At 52.5% G+C, this 18,771-nt stretch overlaps 4 protein-coding genes across 4 annotated transcripts; 1 reads left to right on the top strand and 3 right to left on the bottom strand.

Moving 5' to 3' along the window:
* Positions 1 to 394: 394 nt before the first annotated feature.
* On the bottom strand, positions 395 to 3,048 carry SMAC4_00815 (uncharacterized protein). The gene is made up of 4 exons (XM_003349875.2): positions 2,818 to 3,048; positions 2,604 to 2,741; positions 982 to 2,540; positions 395 to 913 (listed from the first exon to the last, which is right to left on the bottom strand). The coding sequence occupies exons 1-4, from the start codon at positions 2,837 to 2,839 to the stop codon at positions 698 to 700; spliced, it is 1,935 nt and encodes a 644-aa protein (XP_003349923.1). The 5' UTR covers positions 2,840 to 3,048; the 3' UTR covers positions 395 to 697.
* A 1,885-nt stretch (positions 3,049 to 4,933) lies between these two features.
* Positions 4,934 to 5,796, bottom strand: SMAC4_00814 (uncharacterized protein). Its single transcript, XM_003349874.2, has one exon. It carries the CDS (start codon positions 5,706 to 5,708, stop codon positions 5,205 to 5,207), a length of 504 nt encoding a protein of 167 aa, XP_003349922.1. The 5' UTR covers positions 5,709 to 5,796; the 3' UTR covers positions 4,934 to 5,204.
* A 3,639-nt stretch (positions 5,797 to 9,435) lies between these two features.
* On the top strand, positions 9,436 to 12,008 carry SMAC4_00813 (uncharacterized protein). The gene is made up of 2 exons (XM_066089497.1): positions 9,436 to 9,707; positions 9,768 to 12,008. Exons 1-2 carry the CDS (start codon positions 9,636 to 9,638, stop codon positions 11,856 to 11,858), a joined length of 2,163 nt encoding a protein of 720 aa, XP_065946482.1. The 5' UTR covers positions 9,436 to 9,635; the 3' UTR covers positions 11,859 to 12,008.
* Positions 12,009 to 12,938: 930 nt separating this feature from the next.
* SMAC4_00812 (uncharacterized protein) lies at positions 12,939 to 18,664 on the bottom strand. The gene is made up of 3 exons (XM_003349872.2): positions 17,946 to 18,664; positions 17,390 to 17,788; positions 12,939 to 17,323 (listed from the first exon to the last, which is right to left on the bottom strand). The coding sequence occupies exons 1-3, from the start codon at positions 18,012 to 18,014 to the stop codon at positions 13,145 to 13,147; spliced, it is 4,647 nt and encodes a 1,548-aa protein (XP_003349920.1). The 5' UTR covers positions 18,015 to 18,664; the 3' UTR covers positions 12,939 to 13,144.
* Between the last annotated feature and the right edge of the window lie 107 nt (positions 18,665 to 18,771).

The following is an 18,771-nucleotide window of genomic DNA, read 5'->3' as shown; positions in this document are numbered from 1 at the left end:
GTAGTCCCGATGTCACTCGCTTCCCGTTGATCCACGGCTTTCACGGGAGCCCGAAAGGGCCATTACTCTTTACCGTCTTCAAGAGCCGTCCTCAGCAAACTCATCCGTCCACTCCGATCTACTGTATATATGCTCACAAATCATGTTGGAGGTTAAGTCCTCTTGAACAAAGCAGAAAATCCCCTTGCCTACAACACACCACTGATCATGAGACCACGAATTGGGTATAAGAGCGAACAGCTTTGGGCACAAGAACAGACCCCTTGCACAATATCCGCAAACTGCCTTGGTGTAACATTCCGGGTTGCTCGGCTGCTTAACCTAACTCAACTTCATGGCGAGGTTGGTTCCTAAAGTGGTTTCAGAGTGAACGTCAGGCTCTGCCTCGTGTTATGTAAAAGTACCTGACATTGTTTATAAGCTAAACCATGAAGCAAATCACTGCCCAACACCTATGTGAAAATGTACCTAGGCAGCTCAAGTCACAAATATGGATAAACAAACACAAGATAAAAGGAAGGACTTTAAAAGCCCCTTGTCCAGCGGCTGAACACTTGGCGGTCACCTATGCGTTCAGCCTCACCCATCAATGGGTCAACCATAGCTGCAACCCACCCGCTTAACCGAACCGGCCTCTATGCTGCAACCGCTATATCCCCATTTCGCCTGCCAAAGTTCTAACCTGCATTTACTTTGTCTATCTCCTGCTGCTGTTGTCTTGAAGACTGCTCGCGAATGATGGGTCCTTAACACTGCCGCCCGCATCTCCGAGACCAGCAATGGGACGGTTGTAACTGAAGCCCGTAAACTGGTTCTGCATCGTCTCCGAGAGAATTGGCCCTTCCACGTAAGAGTCCTGAGGAAGTTCCGATGTGAACTCGGGATCGAAGTTGGCAGTATCGAGCGCGTCAACCTGTAAAGACTGTAGTTAGCGTACCGAATCTGATCAACCGATGAGTAGGCAATGCTCTTAGTACTTACCACATTGGGCTTGAACGCAGGCTCATACTTGCGCTGCAGCAACTTGCGCCAATCTATAGCGTGGAAGAAGGGATGCGCCTTGATCTCAGCGGCACCGTTGGCACCAAGACGTTGTTGCGGGTCGCGGTTGAGCAGCTTGGTCAAGAGGTCCTTGGCAGCTGGTGGTACAACCTCGGGTCCGGGGAAGTGCAGTGGCTCGCTGAGGATCTTGCGGTACATCTCGTTGGTGTTCTCGTCGTAGAAAGGGGGGAGACCCGTCAACATCTCGTACAAAAGCACGCCCAATGTCCACCAATCAACAGTCTTGTTGTAGCCATTGCCCATCAGCAATTCGGGCGCCAAATACTCAGGGGTGCCGCAGAATGTGTTGGTGCGGTCTTCGTCCTTCATGTCCAGCTTGCAGAGACCGAAATCGCAGAGAGCAATGTGACCTTGGTAATCGAGAAGGATGTTTTCCGGCTTGAGATCACGGTAAATGACGTTGAAGCCGTGGAGACACTCGAGGGCGCACAGCAGTTCGGCCGTGTAGAAACGACTGCGGTTGACGTCAAATCGCTGCTCTTTCTGCAAATGATGGAAGAGCTCGCCTCCGTTGACGAACGCGAGGACGAAGTATAGCTTCTCAGGACTCTGGAAGGTGAACTTGAGCGGCACGATAAACGGGTTGTTGATCTGGGCCAGAACGGATCGCTCAGCGAGCGTGTGGGCGACTTCGGAACGCGAGATAATGTGCGCCTTGCGGATCGTCTTGAGAGCATAGATACGGTTCGTGTCCTTCTTGCGCACCTGCATGACCTTACCGAAAGATCCCTTGCCGACGACCTTGAGAAGCTCGAAATCCTCAATCTTGAGCTTACCGGCACGGTTCTCCACATACTCGACGCCAATCTTGAGCTTTCCAGTGCCGTACTGAACATCGACCCATTCCACACCGCTGTGCCCGAGAGCGCGCTGGTTGTTGGCAAACTCGGTGGCGGCCTTTTCCCGGTCCTTCTTGCTGGCCTTGGGGTCTTCAACAAACTGCTGCTTCTCCTCGAATCTGGGATTAATACGGACAACACCGAGGAAGATGTCTTGGCTGCGGCCAGAGCCAGGAGCAGCGTTGGGGTTGCGGATATAAAGATGTACTGCAAGTTCGGTAACGCGGGACACATCGAACTTGTACTGGGTATTCGAGCCGGCCCACAGAGGGTTTTCTGGGTTGCCTTCGACCGAATTGACAAAAACCTGGACCTTGTCGAAATCTATCAGGGCATAGGGCATGTACTTTGTGGAGATACGGCCGTGGTTCGTGGGAATAGCACCGAAGCCGCCGGAGCTCTGTGGGCGCGAAGAGCCGCTCAGGAAGTTGGCGGTTCGCGACGAGTTGTTGTTTCGAATGGAGCCTGCTACGTTAAGGGCACTTCCAGTCGACATGGAGTTGCCGCCATGGCCTGAAGCAAAGACATTGCGGTATTGCTCGGGTAGCGAGAAACCGGAACCCTCGTGGAGGGTGACGACGAGGATACCGGGCTTAGGGGGCTTGACGATCGGGGCTTGCGTAAGGGCTTCGGACGCGGCTGTAAAGGGAAAAGAGGTTAATCTTGTGATGGCCGAGTGAACGAGACGGGCTGAGCGCCTACCAATGGTGTTCTCGTTCGAAGGGGTGGCTGTTCCCGAGCTGCCCGCTTGGCTCTTTTCTTCCTTATCTGTGATGGTGGAGGTGGAGGGCGAGCGGGAGAAGGTGCTTGCAAGAGGACCCAGATGGGTCTCCTTCAGCTCTGGTGTGCCAACATGTCAGACATGGTGTTCTGCCGCGGGGAAAGGAAAAGACGAGGGTTTCGCCGAACAACATACTCTTTGTAAGTTTCCAAGACATTTTGTTGTCTGACAGAAAACTGAGAGGGGAATGGATGTAGGTAGGGTGGACCAGCCGTGGAATACGAAAGGACTGAGGTTGGACGCCAACAGGAGGTGATTTGGCGGATAGGAGACTGAGGAGGCAAGGAAGGGGTCCGTCCAGGTAGGTAGTTCCCTAGGATAAAAGCGAAGAAACGCAAAGAGACTAGGTAGAGGATAGAAGGGTAGGTAGGGTGGGTAGGTTAGTCGATGTGACGGGACGATCTCGATGTCGGCGTCGGCGTCGAAGGTCGGTGTCGGTGTCGGTGTCGGTGTCGGTGTCGGTGTCGGTGTCGATACCTCGGGTCGGTGTCAACAGAAAGACGGGAAGTGGACTGTGGAGGAGAGAAGGTGCCGAGAGAAAAGGAGGCCCTGTCAGGAAATAAGGCTCTAAATCGACCGAGTGCGACAGACTGGGAGGCGACTACTGTTTGGCGCAGCAGCAAGGTGATGTATGAACAACAACACTCTTGTCTGAAGATGGATGGATGGATGGATGGATGTTGCAAGTGGATGGTTTGTAAGTGTTACAGCACAACAAGACCGACGGAGGCGGAACACAAGTGGAAGGCGGATAGATGCCACTGGTGAGGATCGATAGCGTTGAATCCCAAGGTGTCGGGCGGAGAGTCGAACGCTGCTGCCCGGGTAAGTATGCAGGTAGTGGTGCAGTGGGCTGTGTGGGCGTGTGGTGGGCGCGGTTCACAGCGACAGCATGAGGAGCGCAGCAGGAATGGTTGCGTTCAGCGGGCAGGATCCTTGTTAGTGGCTGATGCGGGACCAAAGCCCGGTGGAGGAAGACAATCGGGCTAGTCCCGTCTCCTGGTCCGGTCGCTGGGCCTGGTTGCCCTGTCGCGAGCCCCGCTTCCTCTCCTTTTCCGCTCTCCTTCTTCCCTTTCTGGGCCCAGTGATTCGCGGCAGGCTTGTTTGACTTTGGCCAGGGGCTCAGCTGGGGGCCGTCACTAACAAAAACGAACAGGAACACCCTGGTGGACACGATAACTTGGGAAGTGCTGCTGAAAAAGTGGGGTGCTAATTGCCCGCCGGGGTCCAGTTTCTGTCCGCAGTTTCGCAGTTCAATCTCTCCCACATCGAATCACGGTCAAATACAAAACAACCACTCTACCACTCAGACGATCAAAACAAGCCGACAAGATGAGCGGATGGAGCAACCCCAAGATCCAATATGCGCTAACAGCCCGACTTCCACTTGTCAGATGCGGCCCGATGCCCAGGGCAGACACTTGACGGGTTCCGTGCTTCAGAGCCATGCTGAGCCATGCTTCGTGGTCAAGAGTCGTGTTTGAGGCTGATGGACAAGCGACAAGATGCCACTAGAAGCTTAGCAGGGACCACCTCTGTTTCCCCGGCCCTCTGGTTGCCACCACGTTGCTAATTTTGGGTTGACAATTTCCTTGGGCTCATCGGCCGCAATCACAGTTTACGACACCAGCAAGATTCCCAGACGGACTTTGGAGTGTAAATCCGTAGACATGACCTCCGAGGCTCCGATTCATCCACGCATGACAGACACATGTTGCGGCAAGGATATAAGCCAGGCCCACGAGGTCGAGTCCCCGGACATGCCCTGGGCCAACCTGGAACGTCTGGTCGATCGACACCAAGTCAATGTTTCACATTGTTCTACCAATCCAGAGTTATCCTACTTGTACTGATCCCGGAGGCCTTCATATCCAAAAGGAGCAGGAACAGGACAAGATTGATAACGATGAGCAAGACAAAACAGGACTTGGTGGCCACCACATTAGCGGTGCCAGGGTGCGTCTAACCAAAACTTGATACAACACTTACAAGCCAAAAGTTTGTCCGTTTCAAATATGAGGAGAGCGATCAAAGAGGGGCAGAGGGGCAAGAAATGAAGAATAAGAATAAGTATCCCCCAATCAAAACAACAGGGGGAATTCAGGGGCTGTCAGGTTGTTCCTCGATCTCTCCATAGACAGCTGGGATCTGTCACGTGGTCACCAACTAGGAAGACCCGGCTACTTGACTAGGTTCACTGTTGCTCGGTCATCGACGCCCGGGCTGCATCTTTTGTTTTGTCTCCTTTTCACTCTGGAGCACCTAAAGAACGGTGCTCGATATTCGATAGCAACTGAAGCTGACGTTACGTGATCTTTCAGGGAGTTAAATTTCTCTCCAACCCCTCGAGCCGCAACATTCATCAATCCCCAATATCGATGACGACTTCGTCACGAATACAACATATTTAGGACTAGGTATTTCTCCCGTACATTAAAGCTCGTTGTCCTGCGCAATTATTCATATGCTGCCATCAAGTTTCCATTCCAAGTCATTTATCATTTTTGTCTACCGGCAATAGCTCACTTCCTCTTCTCATCGACCTTCTCTTCACCCTTCCTCGCTCCCGCCGTACTCTGAAGCAGAACCAGAAGCCTGACTACTGCCAAGGGCACAGTCGACCAAAGTAGGGTCCAGTCTGAGGCTTCCCAGTCTGCGATTTTGATCCAGTTACTCCATCCGCCTAGTCCTTGTATCACAGACCAGCTATACGCAGCATCGCTGAGGAGCATGCCGGCACAGAGCAGCTGCCATAGACAAAGATCATCGTACAGCCGAAGGATGACGGCTTGGTTGAAGGCAAAGTACAGCCACACACCCCCGATCTGCGTGTAGAGATATTGCGAGGGGGCATCGTAGGGCACGGTGGCGCGCGTCATCAAGGCCGCGTATTTGGCCGGCTGAAAGAAGACCATCAGAGCACCGTTGAGTGCGAAGAGGGGTTCGATATAGAGCAGGATGATGCGATAGAGAAGGGGGAGCGTAGCCGTAGCAGATATCGTGGTAGGTTGAGATGAAGGCGCCATGGTGATGCTTTTTGATGAGATATCGTTGCGGTACGTATGTTTGAAGATCGGTCTTTAATAGAGTGGCCGAGATGAAGCTGGACCGGGCTTGAACCTTGAGGTCCTGAAGGAGAGGCAAGACGCTTAAGTAGGTATTCGATATTGCGCCTTGTGGCTCTGAGGCTGTGGCTTGCAGTGTGGGGGTCGATTTGCTCGGACCCTTGTCTTACCAGAGGGATTATCGAGCAAGCCAGAGGACGATGTTGCCAATCGAATAGTAAGTTAACAGTTGGGCGAACATGCAAGCCGGCCTAAAGGCGGCCGATTGCTTGTTCTTTTTAAAGCTCCAGAGTCCTGTTAGAACTGGATATGTGGATGAACATCATAATGCTAACTGCTAACAGAAAACAAATATCCAGTTGAATACAGTCACATACAGCCGATTAACTTACCTTATATCTACTCAAACGGAATATTTGGTCGAAGCGGGACAACTTCACCATAACCGATAGCAAGGCAGTACGCCAACAACAATCGGACGGGGAAGGAACAGCCGTGAAAATCCATTGTTAGTTATACACAAGGAGCGAAGCAGAATTGTTCGTAAGTTCAACCATACTCATGTCACTGTACGTCTTGTTCCTCACCACCACCTCGTTATTATCTATGCCTTTCTAATAATCAACATACTCGCAGTAATGCAGTTCACAAGTTGCACCCGAAGACACACTCTCTCTATCATTACCGATCGATTAACGCTTGATCACCTATAAATAATCCGAGGCAACCGACCATACGATTCTCTCTAAAACAAATTCACCATCCTCTTCTATTCCGATAACAGCGCAACCGAAACCAACCCAACAGGAAAACTTCCCGCCGACCTTCTAGACAACATTCTCTTCATCGACCTAGAGCCCGTCAACCGCGCTCCAGACTTCGTTTCACACTAGTACCCAAACGCAACCCTAATCGCAGGAAAAAGGTACGTCGAACTCTAAGCCTGCCTTTTGTCTTTGCTTGTTTATACTGTTCAAGCTGTGCTGGTGTTGATGAAGTGCCGGACGTCATCTCCACAGAGGCCAAGCATCTACGGAAGACTGCAGCTGTCATATCTCGCACTCTTTGCCTACAAACTCGGTTCTTGCGGTTTGCACCTGGAATCCGAACCATTCTCAATAATAATGGTGGCTTCTTGTCCGCTATGAGAAGCCCATATCATCAACAAACCAACGCCGGCAGCCTGATGATGGCTGATCAGCTTGCCCAACTAATAGCGCCACTTCGGCCCTTCTTCGTATTCCTTGCCCTTTTACAACTTCGTTTTCTTTTCCTTCGATTTTTTTTTACACGATTCAAGATCTGACATCTTCCCCGCACACATCCTCGTCACCCTCGTATTTCATCGTAGTGTGTGGAGTGACCCAGATATCCACTTGCGAATCACGATATGTACCAAGTGCGATTTGTGAGTCCACATCGCAACATGTAGGTAAGGTAAGTGAAAGAGTCGATGCCCACCGAGGAGGCTCTCATTACCTAACTTCAACCTCGCAGTCTGAGGTTACTTACTGTCACTGATGCGGGAACCCAGCAGTTGGATTGTGCCGCGAAGCAAAAGCTGTTTCTAACTGCTTGACGACCGCTAACCGACGCCACTTCATGTAAGTGGTGGGTGTTTGCTCGTGTATATGCGCTGACCATAGCGAATAAGCAGCCCTTGAGAACAAGGGTTTCCCGCTAATCAGACGGTCGTTTTCGAAGACCTGACGAGTATATGGTTCCCGTTCCATTTCCGGTCTCTTCGATATTACAGCACTGTTATTTTCCAGGTACCTATGCCGCGTTCTCCGTGATCGCCAGCCCTACCGTGGTAAGACCAAAGAAGTCATCATATGGGAGCATCAACCATCAACCGCTCAAAAAAGGATATCCACTTCCTTCAAATATAGAACGGGATGGTGCCAGGGAAAGACTTTTGAAGTGGATCTAACAGCATTTTTAAGGTTACCAACATGGCGAGATTCCAAGGCAGAGTCAGCTGGGTAATACGAGCGAGGAGAACGGAGTTTTGTGCCGACGGGAAAAAGGTGACTGTGAGAAACTGCTTTTCCTCTGTCGCTCGCTCTCCGGGACTCCGGATGGTCGGCAACAACTGTTTTACGTACCGGCTCAGGGAGGAAGTGACCGAACGAACGGTGTGAAGGAACTTCCAGAAAAGGGAGGAAAGAACTGATGACGAGCGCTCCAAGGCTCCAAGCCAGGCTCAACAGGATGGAAGCGAAGAAAGCCAAGTCGAGCCAACTGCATCGGCACCGACATTCTGACCAGTCAAACGAAAGGATTCCTGCGACTGGCTGGTCGGGTCAAAGCCAACCGGGCCGGACAAGAAAGCGAGAGAGGTGAGTGTGAGCCCTTGGGAGGAACCCTTGGCAAGCTGGAGGGGAAGGGAAGGATCGAACAAAGGACTTTTTTTTCGCTTTTTCGATATCCAACCACATATTTCTCCAGCTTTCTGAACGGCACCTTTGTTTGGGCCTCGTGGTTAACATTAACCCATCGGCTCGGACTTTGTTCTCAACGCTGCATGGCGTGTTGTCTTGGCTTTTGTGCGCTGACAGCCATTCAAGATGCGTCTCTGACAGTTTTTTTCGGGGGAAAAGGGGGCATTGTTGCACCACATCGACATGATGGACAACTCACGACATGGAATGCAAATCGCTTCCCCCCTAGGAACGGTGTAAGGCAGGTACTATGGACCTGTGTAACTCGTATTAGGTATGTGCATCGCACCGAGATTCGTTCGCTTAGTCGAGCATTTTGTACTTTGCAGGTCCAACGGTGAGAATCGAATTTAGACACGAGAGAGGACCTGGGGGAGAAAGAGGAGAGAGGTTGAGAACAACACCATTGTTACCCTCTTCGTCATCATCACCAAACATCATCACCTTCCCCACATAGGTATCATTATCAACAAATGTTTATTACCATGGGTCGGTCCATGGGTCGGATCCCCCACACACAAAGTCCCAAGAAAACCCATTGTCAAAAGGGAAGGAGGATTGATAAGGTACTCAGGCGGCCTTTGCGGGCGGCTACACTTGGCAGACAGGGCGACAACGTCACCGGAAGAACTCCACAAAAAGCAACCGTCTAGACCACACACCATCGGTCCCAAGCTCCAAGCTCGAGCCAAGCCCCCTCTCTAGCGTCGAGAGCGGGTATCTGCCCGAGTAACCGATGCTCACGATGGTCAAAAGACCGATTGGCATTGGGCAAGAGGTTCAAAAAGGACAGGCCGATGGACAGGCCTAGCGGGTACACCGTGGAGGACACCATGGCTTGGGATGGCAGGTGGAAAGGTTGCAGTAGCTCCAAGTGTAGCTCGCAATGCTCGGCACTCCTCCGTCCACGGCCCCTTGTTTATCTGGTCTTGATAATCCCCCTGGTCCCCTGTCAGCTCACCACCCAAAATGCTACCTCACCACCTGTGTAGGGTGCCACCGGATGCCAAATATTGCCTAGATCTCGTATTGCCCGGCTGCTGCCCGCTTTGGGAATGGCACCTCAGCCTTTTTCCAGGTCCCGGGGCCAAGGCTCGCCCTAGAGGCTATCGATCATAGTGGCTGTCGGTTAAGCTATGGGGAGATATTTCCGTCGTTTTCTCTTTTCTCTTTATAAAAGAGGTCCGGTCCCGTTCGGGGCCACCAGAGCCTCCTCCTCTCCGGTCTCTTTCTTGCTTCTTACTCCTCGCTGCAACAAGGGAAATAGTCCGTCCCTTTGTAATATCTAATACCACCCGCAGTCGCTCGCTTGTCTACAAGATACGGGAAGGACTTATCACAACCAGGATCACCATATACTCTCGTTGTTGGTGAACATACCGTATTACTCAAGGAGTCGGTCGTTTTTATAACAGCAAGCAACTAAGAATATCCAAAGGACACAATGCGTGCCGCTACCCTTGCTCTGGGGGCCCTGTCCCTCGGCCTCACCCAGGCATGGAAGTATCCTGACTGTGTAAGTGGTCACTCCTCGATAACACTCGAGCCAAGACTATCTACTAACACGGGATATCAGGACCCTGACAACTGCTACAATGAGATGACGGATCCGCGGTTCAAGACCCAGGCCACCGAGTTTTGTCCCGGCTTTTTGGATGGAAGCGTTAAGGATATTCCGGACTACTTGGAGAACTGCAACAACGATCGCACCGCTGTCAGCTCTGCCTGCTCCTGCGTCACCTATACCGCTACTCACACGACCGAGGCGCCTACCACCAAGACCAGTGCTCCTCCCGTGACGACTACGACCACGGATGATGGCGAAGACTCGGACTGTGACGATGAGGAGCCGACTAGCACAGTTGCGCCCACGACCTCTGCGCCTGTCATCACCCAGCCGCCCTCTTCCACCGTGACGAGTGCCCCGCCCGCTTCGTCTACGACTACGGATGATGATTCGGATTGCGAGGATGAGCCTGAGACTTCGACGGAGCCGTCCTCTTCTTCCGCTGATGTTACCCACCCTCCTACCATCACCCTGCCGCCTTCTTCCTCGGCGGTTACCACTTCGGAGCCCGCTCCTTCCAGCACCACCGACGAGGACTGCGAGGATGAGCCTGAGACTTCGACGGAGCCGCCCTCTTCTTCCGCTGATGTTACCCACCCTCCTACCATCACCCTGCCGCCTTCTTCCTCGGCGGTCACCACTTCGGAGCCCGCTGCTTCCAGCAGCACCGACGAGGACTGCGATGATGAGCCCGAGACTTCTTCGGATGTTACTCTCCCGCCCTCGTCTTCCGCGACCATCACGGTTCCTCCCAGCTCCAGTTCGGCGGTCAGCTCTGCTGCTCCTGAGTCTTCGACCACCGACGAGGACTGCGATGATGAGCCTGAGACTTCGATTGACGTTACCGTCTCTCCCTCTTCTTCCGCCACCGTCACTGTTCCTCCCAGCTCTGCCGTGAGCTCCGCTCCCGAGTCTTCGACCACCGATGATGGCTGCGATGATGAGGAGCCCGAAACTTCTACCTATGTGTCTACCTCCGCGACCATTACCGTTCCCCCCTCAAGCTCGGCCATCAGCACCTCGGCCCCTGTTGTCTCTTCTTCGACCACCGATGACGGTTGCGACGATGAGGAGCCCGAGACTTCCTCGGTTGTCGTCGTTCCCTCTTCGTCCGTACCCGTCACCATTACCTCCGCGGCCCCTGTCTCCTCCACCACTTCCGCCCAGGAGTCCGACACCACCGAGTGGACCACCAGCACCATCGTCACCACCACCACCCGCACCATCACCCAGTGCCCCGTTACCGTGACTGACTGCCCTGCTCACTCCACCACCGTGACCACCGAGACCATCACCATCGGCACCACCGTTTGCCCTGTTGAGCCTGCTTCTTCCTCCGTCCCGGTCACCTCGGTTCCCATCACTATCCCCACCGTCACCTCCTCGGTCCCTGTCACCCACGTCACCGTCACTTCCGCGGCGCCTGTCTCCTCGACCTCGGCTGCTCCCGTCGAGTCTTCTTCTTCGGAGATTGAGTGGACAACCAGCACCATTGTCACCACCACCACTCACACCATCACCAAGTGCCCCATCACCGTCACCGACTGCCCGGCCGACTCGACCACTGTCACGACCGAGACCATCACCATCGGCACCACCGTTTGCCCCGTTGAGCCTACTACTTCCTCAGTCCCCGTCACTATCGGCACCATCACTTCTTCGGTCCCTGTCACCATGCCTATCGTGACTTCCTCGGCTGCTCCTGTCGTCCCCAGCTCCAGCGCCGTCGTTGTCCCCCCTCCTGCTCCCAGCTCCAGCGCCGTCGTTGTCCCCCCTCCTGCTCCCAGCTCCAGCGCTGTCGTCATTAGCAGCAACAGCCCCGTCAACAGCGTCTCCGTTCCTCCGGCCCCTGCTCCTAGCAGCGACAGCCCCGTTTACACCGCCACCGGCTCAGCTACCGGCAGCGTCTCTGTTCCTCCTCCCGCCCCGGTTATCAGCAGCAGTGCGGGCCCTGTCGGCACCATCAGCTCCGTCGTCGTCGTTCCCGTCCCTAGCTCCAGCGCCATCCCGCCCCCGCCTATTGAGGGCGCTGCCAATGGTGGTGCTGCGGCCAGGAACGGGCTGTTGGGTGTTGCCGGCTTGGTCTTTGCTCTTCTTTAAGAAGAGGAAGACTTTTTAAACCAAGTTACGGACTCTTGCAAAACTTGCCTACCTAGGTATCCCTGGGTACCTTATGACACATACAACGTGGGGATGGAGGATGAACCTTTTATGATTTTTGGCTACTACCTATGAAGGATGATAGGATTGATTGATTGATGGACATAACTTTAGCTTAGCTTACGCTAGCACAAGATCACATAACATAATTCACTCCTTGTTTATATCTTCAATCGACGGTGTTTCTCTTCAGTTCATGCTGCTTTTTTCTTGATGGCATATCATGATCACCAATTTTTGCCTTGATGTCCACACAATGCTGTCTACCATAGATGAACGCTTCTTCTTCTTGCACTCAGAGCCAAATCCAACCTACCTTCCCGGCTGCCTGTCGTGGACTAACTACCTAGCTTGCCAGCTCTCTCCACCCAAACAACTCTAGAATTATTCCATTCCTTTTCCTTAGAATAGAGTCCTAGAGTCCTAGAGACATGCGCAGCAAACACACTGCACTGCCGTCTTCAACTTCGAACAGTTAGTCGACCGGTCCCGAGAATACTGTACAAGACGGAACCTTCCGTCCCACGTTTTCACGTGTCAGGGTCAGTCATTGTCTCGCCGCCAGTCGATGTCTCACCTCTCGGGAATCGGGACCAAAGAAATGGAATGACATGATCGACCCAGATACCCGGGCTCCCGTGTTGTTGTTGGGGACCCCTGATCTGGGATCTTCCCATCTCGGATCTCTCATCGTGTTTTGTTGGTGACAAAGGGGTAGTGGATTAAAGGAACAAAGGAACAAAGGAACAAAGGAATGGAAAAAGGGACGGGGCGGACGGGTAGAACGTTCTATTCGGTTTCTGGAAGGTTTCCATTGATTAGTATAGGGCGATGGCGTAGCCGGACAGCCAAGTGCAGGAATGAAGTAGTGCAATCGGCACCGAGGACTACGATCCGTACGGTTGCACAGTAGCTGAGAATCGACGAAAGCCACTCTGACTTGGATAGGCATGTCTCCTCGTAACTAGTTCTATGAGAGTTCATTCATCTCGCTTGTCCCGTCAATCACTCATATGGCTGAATATTTTGGGGCCCAAATGTTTTCTTGATCTAATCTCCCATGGCTTTGATGTGATACAACCCATAACTCTTCCACATCAACTGATACTCCATTGCCAATATACGCTGGTCATGATGATATCTACCATAATCCGCAAAACAACCGCTGAATCTTTTAACAATATACGATATTTCCCCACACATTACCACTCCTGTGTAGAGCCTACCTATAGCCTAGAAACCCTCCTGCCAGCTTTTACCACCCGCCCCTCGTCCAACACAATCTCAAAGTCCGCATCCTTAACAGCCTCCACCTTGTGCGCAATCGTAATCACGGTGCTGTACCTCAACTCTCTTCTCAGCAACTGGTGAATGTACGCTGCCGTCTCCACGTCAATCGACGCCGTCGCCTCGTCCATAATCACAATAGCACTCCTTCGGAGAATTGCTCTGCCTAGTCCCACCAGTTGGCGCTGGCCCTGGCTGAGATTCTTGCCACCGCCATCCACTCTGGTGTCAAGTGTGAACCCGTTGTCCAGGACTGTCTTCAGGACCTTGGCCCGCTCGTCCTCGCTGTGTTCATCTAAGGGATCAAGATTATCCCTTAGCGTACCGGCAAAAAGGACCGGATCCTGCGCCACAAAGGTTATGTGTCGGCGCAGTATGTGCTTGTCCACTTTGGCGATGTCAACAGAACCTATACGGATCTGGCCGCCTGTACCCGCATCAGGCTGGATCGTGCTGAGCAAAGCATACGCGAGCGTGCTCTTGCCGGAGCCAGTCCTACCTGACACCGCCACAGTCGATCCGCCGGGAATGGCCAAGCTCACGTCCGTCAGAACGGGGTCATACTCTGGTGCGTAGCGCAACGTCACCTTGTCGAAGACGATGTCATCAGTATAAGAAGGCCAACCAGCCGGAGGCGGGTTATCAGTGTTTTCTTGCTCCTGCTCGAGACCGAGAAGCTCGATGATGCGCTCAACGCTGACGAATTGCATTTGCATGTCTCCATAACGACGGCAGACCTGATGCGTGCTCTCCACAAAGTTGGCAGCGGCGGCTAGTACGAAGCCGACCATGCCGCTAGATAACCCGTGGGAAATGGCGGTCAGGGTCAGGGCGTATACTGAAAAGCTTGATACAAGATCGAAACGGTATTGTAACCAGGCCTGCAATGACCAGTAAATGTGGTCCATCTTCTGGAAATCATCGGTTGTGGCGATGATGCGATTCTGGAAATGTGGTTCTGCGCGGAAGGCACGTACTGTCGTCAAGCCTTCGAGAAGCGTGCCAAAATTCGACAAAAGCGGCGACAGGGAGACCATCTCCAGACGACGCAAGTCCTGGGATGCTGGTAGGTACTGATTATACATGTAGACGAATAAGGCGGTCATGCCAACGCTGAGCACAATGAAGATCGGTGTTGCTGTCGCTATCACTAGCATCGAGGTCATCCAGCCCAGACAATGGAACGCTAGGAGTAACACCTGGACCGCAATCTGCCCGTCAATCGTGCCAATGTCGGAGGTAAGACGATTCATGAGCCGACCAACAGGTGTCACATCGTAGAAGCGGAATGTGGCATTCGTGACACAGCGCATGGCCTTGGCGAAGAGGGACTTTCCGGCATTGTAGATGATGGCGATGAGGGCAACATCGGATAGAGCTTCGAACAGGATCTGGACCAATGCGATGATTGCTAGGCAGATAAGCCAAGGTCGTACATTCTCTTCAGGTGGAGAAAGCTGCCGACCAGGCTCAATGAGGCCGTCGGTTTTGAATCCAGGTTGGGAGATCAAAGTGTGTAGCCCATAATCGAGCTCGGTTGGCTTCCGATATTGTTCACCCCATTCTTTCAAGAACCAGTTGTAGCCGAGGTTGGTCAACCGGATGAGTAAACAGAGCGCAACCATCGTCGCCCACCAGGAGAGTTTACCAGCCTTGACATATTGCCAGTAGACGGTGGCCATAACACCGCCATGTACCCTGTGTTCTTCCTGGATAAACTTAGCAACCATCGCCGCCATCTCCTCTTCATCCGACGAGGAAGCGTCGGTATGTTGGCTAGTAGAAGATTCGGCGCTTGATGAACTCTGCGGTGCTGTAGCGGTCTGTGCTTCCAATTCCTTCTCGTGTTCCGCAATCTCCCTTCTGTTAAAAGTATTAACTTGTCCACCAGAAACGATATCCAGAACTTGATAGGCATATTGCTTAACAATATCGACGCGGTGAGTAACCAGTACGATCAACCGACCCGCCGTCAGTGGCGAATGTTTGTCGGCAAAGAGGTTGCGCGAGATGGTTTCGGCGGTTTGGTGGTCAAGGGCAGCGATAGGATCATCGAGAAGCAGAATCCGACTCCTGCTATAAACAGCCCGGGCGAGAGCCACACGTGCCCGCTGGCCCCCGGAGAGCCCTACCCCATTCTCTCCAATAAGGGATCTATCTCCTCCCTTAAACTTTCTGAGGTCTTCCACAAGGCAGCAGGCCCTGAGCACCTGCCAGTACCGTGTTTCGTCGAAGGGGGTACTGAATAAGATATTGTCACGAATACTCATGCTCTCGAGCCACGGCATCTGAGCACAGTATCCGATCATTTCGGCAGGGACACTCTTCTCACCAGAATGCTGGTCAAGCTCGCCCAAAATAGCTTGTAGTAATGCCGTCTTGCCAATGCCAACCTTACCACAGACCAATGTTAAACCTGGCTCACAAACAAAGGAGACGTTATTCAGGACAGTTGTATCAGAACCTGGCCACGAGAAAGATGCACCCCGGACAGAAATGTCCAGACTACCCGGTAGGAGGGCAGCGGCTGGTTTGTCATCTTCGTTGTCGTCCTTGTCCGGCTCCAGCATAAAATCCTCAATGCGACGCATGGCAACTCTGGCGTTGATCAGAGATGTGTAGAGTGGAGGCAGTTCCCGGAGGTTGTTCTGCAACATAGTGAATAGACCAAGGGCTGGGAAGGCAATGTCGACTGTTAGAGGCTTGCGCAGAATAAGCGTATATGCCGCGAATCCGACAACAGGAAACATGTATGAGGTAGTGTTGTTGATGATGTTCATGCCTCTGCTGACAACATTGCTTTTGATGCGTTGCAACAACTCTTTCTGTCGAGTTTCCATAATATTCTCAAGCCATCGGTCCTGCCAATCATACCAGCGAAGATGACGAAGTGATTCCACAAACTGACTGGTACGCTCGAGCTTGACGTCGGTTATACCACGACGCTCTTTCTCTACCCTTTCAAGCAAGCCCATCATGAAATAGTTCACAACCATGCCGAAGCCGATGACAAGGATGCCGAACAATGAAGCAGATCCCAAAATCTTCCACAGAAGAACGATGGAAACAATGACACTGAGTGGCTTTGTGATGAGTGTTGATGCCTCCCAGAATCTTTGGGCCACCTCATACACGTCACCGCGGAGGAGGTTGAGGATTTTGCCAGTTGATGCAGGCGTCTCCTTTTCTCCTTGAGATAAGACCACAGGACTTTGTTTTGAGCCCTGGTACACCCCCTTGGCCCAAGACTTGAGAACACGGAATCGAGAAGGTTTAACATCCTCGTTGTTAAAATCATCCAGGGAATCATCTTCTTCCCCCAGCAACGTAGTAGCTTGTGAGCTTGGCGGGGACAGTTCCGTCGCAATAGTGAAGGCCTTCCGGCGTAATGTCTTGTCGTGAATCATGGTGATCATTTCGCCGCGCGACCGCTCGTAGTTGCGTCGTTCATACCAAATTCTGAAGACGCCAGACTGAGCTTTGAGAAGTCTTGCGATGAGAATGAGGCTGGTATAGATAAAGGCTGGCCGCATGGTAGCGGTTTCTGACATGAGTGCATTGAGAAGCTGTTTGAGTAGAATGGGCTCTGACAAGTCAGCCAAAGTCTCGAGTGTTCCGAGGCATGTTGTCAGGATGAGATCAAGACCATTCGCCTTGAGCAACCTAACAAGTACAGTGCCAGTCAATTCCCGAAAAAGGAGGTGCAGTTGCCGGTGCTGGAAGTCGGATGCCAAAAGCCACACGTCTTTATCGTGTAACTGCCTCTTGCAGGCAGTAGATATCAGGGGTCCCATCCAGGACACAGACATCCACTGCCAAAGAGTGACGATGTCTTCAGGGCTTCGTACACTGGAATCCGGCTTGGCGAAAGGCTTCCCGATCTTGGAGCTACTCAATAGCGGGTCTCGCAGGGGCATGTTGAGCATGACGATGATGGATGCTAGAGTTATACAGCCACCTCCGGCCCAGGTTGCAAGGCATTTCCATGCCGTTCCGATGGCGCGTGGGGCAAGCGTGGTAAGTGTAAGTTGAACGAAGAAAAGCGTGGCGGCGATGGTAAAGAGCGATCTTCGGACAGTTCTGGGACGATCGACGAGAATGAGCAATGCCGATAGTATCTGCGTCGGAAGTCAGTACAAAGTCCAGGACAGACCCATGCATTTCACCAAGGAGTCGCATCTTACGTTGGGGATGAGAGGTATGAGATGTAGCTGGATTTCAGTGGGGCTTTGATGGGCCATGGCGGCACCAAATATGCTCATGACGGCACCGGTGAGATTGAGGACGAGCAGACCAAGACTCCAGCGTGTCCATATCTTCTTGCGAGAAAATACGATCGGTCGATTCCGCAACAGTAACGGAGTATCTTCGAAGCTTTCGTCATGGTTGGCGCTGGCTTCTTGATCCTGGGTTTGAAACCTGGTATCGTCTTTTTCGGCAGTCAAGTTTCGTAGCCAGATGGGGCGCCATCGATCGAACCAGACAAGTGCATAGTGAAGCACGAAAACACAAAGCGAGATCCAAGCGGGGATGTGGCCGACGATTCCAAGACAGTGCGGTCCAAAGTTGGCGAGAGAGGGTATCTGTAGATGTGTGTTAGCGATGAATCTGCTACAAAGCCTCGGGTTTTACTTGAAGGCGCCGTAAGCAGGCACGGCTCGGATACGGTATCCGCGTGTCTTTGCCCGAAGGATATTGAAACCAGAGCAGGAAGAAGATGAAGTATTTGCAGCCACATACCCAAAATTCCCGGCAACAACTGTAGGAGGGCCATAGATCGGCTAAGCCGTACCCTGTGATGTCTGCCATTTTAATATGGAAGAGGAAACACGTCTGATGAGTTTTGTGGAATCCTCGCGATGAAGACGGCTGTTGCTGTTGGGTGGTCGCTATGGCGGTTGCTGGACCCTAGCGTAGCCCGCCGGAAAAGAGTGAAAAGGATGAGAGACCCAAAAGAGTGCGTGGTGGAAAAGCCAGCTTCCGGTACATATGTATGTATGGTTTTGGTGTGGTTGTTGGATTGTGGTGTTTCTTTTAGACATGACCGCCTTCAGCATGCTATGTAATGTTGACGCATGCTAATGTTGCCTTGCCTCACGCAGGGCGAGGACGCATTGGAATAAGCCTTATGGGGCCTGAACGATGCTGACCGATGTAGTAAAATGAGGTGGTTCCAAAATGTTCAGGCTCTAATGATGGTAAGACAGCAAGCCAGCGAACCCAACACTTGCAGCAAGAGACGGAAAAAAAAAGACGTTGGGAGGTTGAAGAGAGACAAACGGAAGGCAAACCTCGAATTGATGATGGTTGGATGCTTAAGAAGAGGAGGAGGAAAAGAGGCGGAAGAGGACTGGAGGAGAAACAAAACGTAAGCCTGGAAAAGTGATTCAATGTGCAGGAAATAGCTTCCTCTAGGCCAGTGGTGCCTGTCATGCCTGCCATGCCTGCCTCACTGCAGCACGAACGCACCCTAGAGGCAGGAGGTCCTCGGTGGTCCACAGATATCGCATGTGTTGTCCCCGCCTGCTGCGAGTTGAGGTGGAATTGAGGTTGTAGCCGAGACGCT

The sequence above is a fragment of the Sordaria macrospora genome, chromosome 3 (genome assembly GCF_033870435.1).
Source record: "Sordaria macrospora chromosome 3, complete sequence".
In the NCBI taxonomy this organism is placed as follows: domain Eukaryota; kingdom Fungi; phylum Ascomycota; class Sordariomycetes; order Sordariales; family Sordariaceae; genus Sordaria; species Sordaria macrospora.
Note: the sequence above shows the minus strand (reverse complement) of the source record. Positions and strands in the feature narration are given on the sequence as shown.